General features: G+C 44.8%; 1 protein-coding gene across 1 annotated transcript in view; it reads right to left on the bottom strand.

Annotated features, from left to right (window-relative positions):
• The window catches only part of col11a1a (collagen, type XI, alpha 1a), a gene marked incomplete at both ends in the record, with an annotated part of 83,856 nt that overhangs the window by 43,205 nt on the left and 33,151 nt on the right, over positions 1–7,500 (bottom strand). Inside the window, 11 exons of the mRNA XM_080543930.1 lie at positions 31–75; positions 411–464; positions 982–1,026; positions 1,125–1,178; positions 2,781–2,834; positions 3,015–3,068; positions 3,521–3,574; positions 3,686–3,739; positions 5,668–5,724; positions 6,337–6,420; positions 6,705–6,779. Of these exons, the coding sequence (XP_080400056.1) occupies positions 31–75; positions 411–464; positions 982–1,026; positions 1,125–1,178; positions 2,781–2,834; positions 3,015–3,068; positions 3,521–3,574; positions 3,686–3,739; positions 5,668–5,724; positions 6,337–6,420; positions 6,705–6,779 (630 nt within the window). The remainder of the gene's footprint in view (positions 1–30; positions 76–410; positions 465–981; positions 1,027–1,124; positions 1,179–2,780; positions 2,835–3,014; positions 3,069–3,520; positions 3,575–3,685; positions 3,740–5,667; positions 5,725–6,336; positions 6,421–6,704; positions 6,780–7,500) is intronic.

Here is a 7,500-nt window from a genome sequence, read left to right as displayed (position 1 = left end):
GGGTGTTGGCGTTTAGGAGACTGTCCGTACCATGTTTCCTTTGGGACCGGGAGGGCCGTCCACACCAGCAACACCCTGGGGAGATCCACACAGTCACGTGAGTTTGAAGACCGTTGTAAAGCACAGCACAGAACTGAACATGATATAATACGTGAGCTTAGAATGATAAGGTTCTATCTCCGTTTAGGGTAGTTCAGAGGTATTGAGCGTCAAAGGTTTTTACATTCCATTATGTTTTGTGAGATGGAACCGTTGTATCTTATGAATTACTAACTAAAAAATGTCAACATTATAAAAACACCACACAGGCATTAATAAACACATAATGGATCAGATTATGTAAAAAACTCAATTTTGACCAAAAATGGAGATAGAACCTTATAATTCTCACGTCACGAATAGACACTTACAGGCTGTCCAGTGGGACCAGGTGGTCCACGAGGACCCAGCAGACCTCTGGGGCCCTGAGGAGAGGGAGAGAGAGAGAGAGAGAGAGAGAGAGAGAGAGAGAGAGAGAGAGAGAGAGAGAGAGAGAGAGAGAGAGAGAGAGAGAGAGAGAGAGAGAGAGAGAGAGAGAGAGAGAGAGAGAGAGAGAGAGAGAGAGAGAGAGAGAGAGAGAGAAGGGTTGAAACGTGAGGATGAGTTTACTGGCTGAAAGCGAAAACTTGGGAACATCAATGTAGACAAAGGAACAATTAATAAATCCTGCCCTCTAGTGGATCAACGTCTGCAGCACAGCCAACAATGTCTATCTCTCATAGTACCAGACAGTAGAAGGATATGCCATTGAGCTGATGCATTCATCCAAAGCGACTTACATCACAGTGAGTGCATACATGTTTCAGTATATAGGGTCCCCGGCGGGAATCGAACACCCCAACCTAAGTGTCGTTGGCGCCATGCTGCACTGATTCTTATCTTTTACAGGAGTTACAGTTGAGTTGAAAATACTGTTCTAGGATAGTAAGTGTAGGGCCTTACACTCTCTCCAGCCAATCCCCGTGGCCCGATCTCTCCGTCTTCACCCTGGACAGAGAGGGAGAACAGTCAGCTTACAGAGGAAAACAGAGATGGAAAAATGGAGGAGTGAAATAGAGGGGGGGGGGAAGAACGTGGAAGCTTACTCTCTGTCCATCCTCTCCGTGGGCTCCGGGAGGTCCGAGTGGTCCTGTCTCTCCCTGTGTGTGTGTGTGTGTGTGTGTGTGTGTGTGTGTGTGTGTGTGTGTGTGTGTGTGTGTGTGTGTGTGTGTGTGTGTGTGTGTGTGTGTGTGTGTGTGTGTGTGTGTGTGTGTGTGTGTGTGTGTGTGTGTGTGTGTGTGTGGGGCAGAGAGAGAGACACAGAGAGATGTGTTATTACCAGGATAGAGGATCAGGCTTGACTGTAAGGTCGCAGCAGCTCATGACGTCTTATTAACTGCCAGTCTACTGCAGCACCCTGTTGTTACCCAGGCCAGGATTAGGAACCAAACCACCAAGCTGGATACATCTGAGGCTCTCCTCCTTCTCTCTCCCCCTCTCCTAATTTAGCTTCATCGGGGCCTAGTGTGGGACATCTTTTTTAAGGGCCTCCCAGACGCCACAAAGTATCACCACCTATCATCAAGAAGACTGCATGACTACAGATTAGAGGACGGAACACTGACAATAAGACTAGAGGAACTAATGTCCGTTCTGTAACGCATTGATCCTATTTCAGGTTTCGCTGACTAGAGAAGGAGGAGGTGGTATGTATCCGTTTATTATCATCCACATACAGTGAAATACAGCTCATAACAGGACAGAGTCATTTGTCCACGCCACGGGAACAAATCCATTAGAACAATACGTATCGACTTATTCAAACGATTGTCCAAATGGCAACTTATTTCTTTCAAATTAGAATATGAATACGGAATTTCATTTAGAGGAATTTATCTGATTATTTTCATTCAAAATAGTCCAAGAGAAGCCTAACCCTAAACATGTTTTATTACTTCCAACCCCTCGTATTTTCAAAAGGCACCCCCCTATTCGAAATCTAATAACGTCTGGCATAAACATAAGCCCATAAAGATCCTACTCCATTTGTTTCTCTGAGACACAAGACTCCATTGTTCCAGGAGATATTTACCCCTCTATTACCCCCTGTGCATAAACCTCTCTGCTATTTACCCCAGATTCTCTCAAATCACTGATGGCCAGAGTTTTGTGAACACATGGAACATACTTTTCAGTTTATCTTTATTCTGTTATCAGTTTTATCATGTTTCGTGAAATATAGCCCATATCTGCAGTTCCAATCTCTGCTGGGTACCATTGTTCAGGTGATGCTGGGTGCTGAAGAGTGAAAGGTTAGCTGAAACCAGACTCTAAATCGAAGTGAAAGAATTGTGTAAACTAAGTCCTGCTTTGCAGAAAGAGAGAAACTGTGGGTCCAAAGCATTTAGAGTGGAACCGTGTCATGGTTCCCCTGTGATGGGATACAGGCTCTTAACAGGTAACAGTGACTACAGTATAATACAGTTAACTTAGGAGTACGTCTTAGATTTATCATAGGAGAGATGAAACCTCTACACAGTCACAGCTTTCCTGTAATACTGACTTATCACTGTAACAGTTTCATCATATAGAATAACGGCATATTTCAATAGGCTCTGTACCAATACTATCCTTTCAATAATACAATAACACAACAGACCTCATCTCATCTTTTACTTTCCCTCTGATCTATTACCACAACGTTGACCCTGTGGTGTAGACCACTGGGGCGTCTAACCATGTGACCCTCTCAGTGTACTCACCCTGTGTCCCTTCTCACCAGGAAGACCAGGCAGTCCATCAAAGCCTCGGTCACCCTGTAAAGAAAGACAGACACAATGAACGACAATGTCCCTGGATGACTCAGAATACTGAATACTGTAGCACTTTACATCATGCAGTGGTGGTTAACACCAGAACAGACACAAAGACACGTGTACTGCACTGTGCCACGTGGCATCTATTGTCAAGAGCGGTCATTGGATGTTCTATAGTACCTTAGAACCTGACTCTCCAGGCATTCCACGGGAACCATCGGCTCCGGACCGACCCTAAGAGAGAGAGAGAGAGAGAGAGAGAGAGAGAGAGAGAGAGAGAGAGAGAGAGAGAGAGAGAGAGAGAGAGAGAGAGAGAAATGGACAATTCCGTTTTTTGACATAATCTATCTTTTTTCATAATGATCCTATTTTGACTTCAGTTCAAGTGCTGACTGACTGGTGATAGGCTATGTTGTTGTAACCAATCAGGTCATGGCAACCGACATGAAGAGGAAGGAGGTAATAATCCATTGGCAGATTTCCCTGTTTTGGCATTTTTAGACAGATTAAACCGAATTTGCCATTGATCCACGGATTGGAAACACCACAGGTATTTAAGCACACGTCAAACAACTGTTTGTTGAACTGGAATAAGCCTCTCAGGTTCATACTGGAATATAAACCCCCCTTACAACACACACACACACACACACACACACGCACACACAGTTATTGAGTTCACTTACCCTCTTGCCTGATTTTCCCATTTGTCCTGGTGAACCTTGAACTCCCCTGGGGCCCTGTAATGGTGATGTTGTGTTAGGCAACTGCACAGATAGATGAGCAATACGGATGGGCTTAATACTCTGCAAGTACATAGGTATACGTATATAGGTCTGTTATTCTCTTACCTGGGGACCAGGGTCTCCGCCGTCACCTTTAAGTCCAGGAGAACCAGGTACACCCTGAGAGAGAGAGAGAGAGAGAGAGAGAGAGAGAGAGAGAGAGAGAGAGAGAGACAGAGAGAGAGAGAGAGAGAGAGAGAGAGAAAGACCAGATTGGATTGGTTTTATCATCAGCACATAACACTGAAGTCAAAACCATGCATACCGCGCACAGCTAAACAGCAGATGGCCATATTTAGCTAATTAAGTGTGTGTCTCACGATGTATTGTTTCAGCAAATGCCCAAAAGTGTAATGTATTGTCAAAATGTTTCATGAGAATCACCACCAAACCCTATAACCATGTCATATCATTGTATCCCAAGTTAAGGAATTGTTTCAATTTGATTGAGTATCAATTTTAGATATAGCAAAGATAGATAGCAAATTGAGATAGCATAATATAGTAGGAAACATATAGTGCTAGTGTATAATACAGGCTGTGGTCCATCTGGGAGTACAGTAGATTCTCACTATAGCACCACCATGTGTCAGCTCTGTAGTCATGGTGACAGGTGATAGGGTAGAGCCGCTGTCTAATGATCGCAAGGCTGGCAGATCTGCGGTTCAAACCCCAGCTGGCCACATGTCGAAGTGTCCTTGGGCAAGACACTGAACCCCAAATTGCTCCCAGTGAGCGGGCCGGCTCCTTGCATGGTAGCTTGCCGCCATTGGTGTATGTGTGAATGGGTGAATGAGAGGCCGCTTTGGATAAAGGCACTATATAAGTGCAGTCCATTTACCATTTAGGTATGCAACAGGGATGAATGTATGACAAATATGCCTCAACATTTGAATATAGCTGTCTTTCTTTTGGGGGCATATTAACATAATTGGATACTTTTGGGGCATATACTTATGTCTGACACTGAGTGGTTAAATTGTACGGCTAGGTAGAGATGGAGGAAAGCACTCCTGCGTATTCAAAGCTAGTGATTTAGCAATTACATTTTTACTGCATAAAATGGCTCGACTGTCTCACAAGGTTCTAAAACCACTCTTCAACTTTTAGGGGGAAACATTTGGGGGAGATATTTGCTCAATAGAAGCCAAGAAGTACAAGTAGCAGCGAAAGAACCTCAGGTCTCTTATCTTGTTCGGTTCTTTTCAGTTCAACTCAGCCCCATCTAGGCATTTTTCCACTATTATCCCTGTCCTTAGCCCATAAAAGCCAGATTCAAGCATGGTAATTCCTGTTCTTTTTCGCCTGAAGTGCCTTTGCCGGCAGTTAAATGGCAGATCGTGTGTCAACAAGCTCCAGAATTAGAAAAAAAACAGCTGAGAGGAGAATGACTGTGATATTTTCTTGGCAGTTGGGAGCAGATACAACAGGCAGATAGCATGGTCATTAAGGCCCAAACATGACCACTGAGAGCTGCTCCAGCCAAGTATACCTCCCAGTGGGCAGATCGTCAGGCCTGACAGTATAGAGAGTGTTTTATGGTTGTCTGGCTGTCCATCAGCCATGACCAAAAAACCACAACCTTCACGTTTTGTCTCATTGTCAAATATACAGTACAAGCCTTATGATGGGACAACGTTGTATTGAAATCGGAGGTATTTAACTGAGGTACAAACTGATTACAAACTGAAACTGTTACTGAGATGTTTAATACATGTAATAAAACAACATGTTCAATGCCAGAAGGATTAGATGCTGAAATGACCAATGAGTCAGAGGGAGGCAGAATTAACTTATTTAACTTGTTTTTAAAGTTATGGCCGATGTGCGTATAACCTCTAAACAACCATATATAATGATCAGATCATTTCACAGAGATATCGGAAGTTGACTAACATACTGTACTGCAGTAGAGAGCAAGGGTATATTGTGGACACTGTATGTGATTTTGGAGTGTGTGTGTGTGTGTGTGTGTGTGTGTGTGTGTGTGTGTGTGTGTGTGTGTGTGTGTGTGTGTGTGTGTATGGGGTATAGAAACTGAAACTCACCACTGGTCCCGATCTTCCTGTGAGACCCATTGGACCTGAGGGACCCCTCATAGCGAGCTGTGGGACGACAAAACACCATACATCTGTTTTAATAACCCTCCTGCAGCCCACTGTCCATATGTCCCCACACATCCCACACTCCTCCTAACTAAACATCAGACACTCCCTTCTTCTCCTTTCATCCACCTTTCTCTTCCCTTTTTTCTGTGGTGTCATGGGTTTACCACAAGTGATGACGCAGCCGCTAAGGCTCCTACACACACTCAAGGACCAAACACCCACCCCCCTTTCCTTTGGCACCTGTTGAGCTAGCCCACCCGCGGGGTCGTGAACCCCTGTAGTATTTTTAACCGTCTCCTGCGTCTGTCCAAACAGGCCGCGCTCCTCCAGCTCGCTCGGCTCGGCACGTCTCGTTTTAGCGGCTAACAAGGCCGAGGAAAACCTGTCAGCCCCACAGCGCTCCACATCCCACCTTCCTCCCCAAAGGCAGTATAAAAAGCCTGTAAACTTGTTATGTCGTCGTCTCCCCCCTGCCCCCCTCCGCCCCCTCCGCCTCCTCCTTCTCCCCCCCACCCTTCCCCTCTACAGCTGGTTACACCGGGGGGGGACATTTGGCCCCTTTTTGGCGGCCCACACGGCCCACTTTCGACCTAGGCGTACGGTACTCACTCTGGCCTGGGAGAGGATGGCTTGTGCTTGGGCCTCCTGGGCAGACACCACGGGACCCTTCTCTCCGTCCCCTCCGAAACGGAACTGTCAGTCAAAAACCGAACGTTCCCGAGTTAACTTTTGAATAGTGAATAAAATACATTTAGGCTGCGATTGAACAATTGACAAAATGACAAGTCTGAGCCCCATTTTGCTAACCTCTTCTGAGGAGATGTATTTAAAAGGCTTAGCGAAAAAGCTGACTTGAAACAAATATGTGACAATGGTACTTCAAAGCGAGGACAAGGCACTGCTACCAAATGAAATATCCAACATCCCCATGGTATTTAAAGGACATGACACTGTCACATTTTTGTGTTGGAACTTACTGGCAGCATCAGCATGGTACCAGGAGGTCCTGGCAAACCGTCAGCTCCTGGAAGACCAGCACGCCCACTGGGACCCTGGGAGAGGCAGAGAGAGGAGAGAGGAGAGAGGAGAGAGGAGAGAGGAGAGAGGAGAGGAGAGAGGAGAGAGGAGAGAGGGGGTGATATATCAACTGGAAGAGCCATAGGGACTGACAGTAGCCATGCTAGAACATGTCATATGGAGAGAGTCTATGCTCCATGTCACAATCATAATCATCATCATCATCATCATCATCATCATCATTACAATATCATCTGGGGAAATAGAGGGACAGAGAATAATAATACTATAAAAAATAACTGGCTATAAGTCATGTGGAATATTAGTGTTCACCATTGCTTAACCATACTAGCAAATGATGTATAGGACAGATAGTTCCTCTCTGTTCTTGTCTTGACCTATTTCCTTCACTTCCATGGACCAGGCCTCAGTGTTTTCATACTGGGTGTAATGACATTTGCATCTGAACAAAAACAGCATACATTATAGTACACATGGCTCGTGTGTACTGAGACTAGGCATTTAAGGTTCCAGGGGGAGGTTGGTTTGAGGTGTCGTTTTTATTTTATATGTAAAGGCGCTTTGCTCAATGGAACCACAGAAAATAACAAATGCTTGAACCCCAGATTGTTATTTGTTTTATTATATACTGATTATTACAAAATGATGTTTCACATTAGCCAGCAACTAATGATGTTTAAGATCGTTTTAAAGTACTGTTTCTGTGAATTAGTGTTACTAAGAAAGGCTTCGATT

The sequence above is a fragment of the Nansenia antarctica genome (assembly GCF_963989245.1).
Source record: "Nansenia antarctica genome assembly, chromosome: 13".
Taxonomy (NCBI): domain Eukaryota; kingdom Metazoa; phylum Chordata; class Actinopteri; order Argentiniformes; family Microstomatidae; genus Nansenia; species Nansenia antarctica.
The sequence above is the reverse complement of the archived record's forward strand: the minus strand, read 5'-3'. Positions and strand labels throughout refer to the sequence as shown.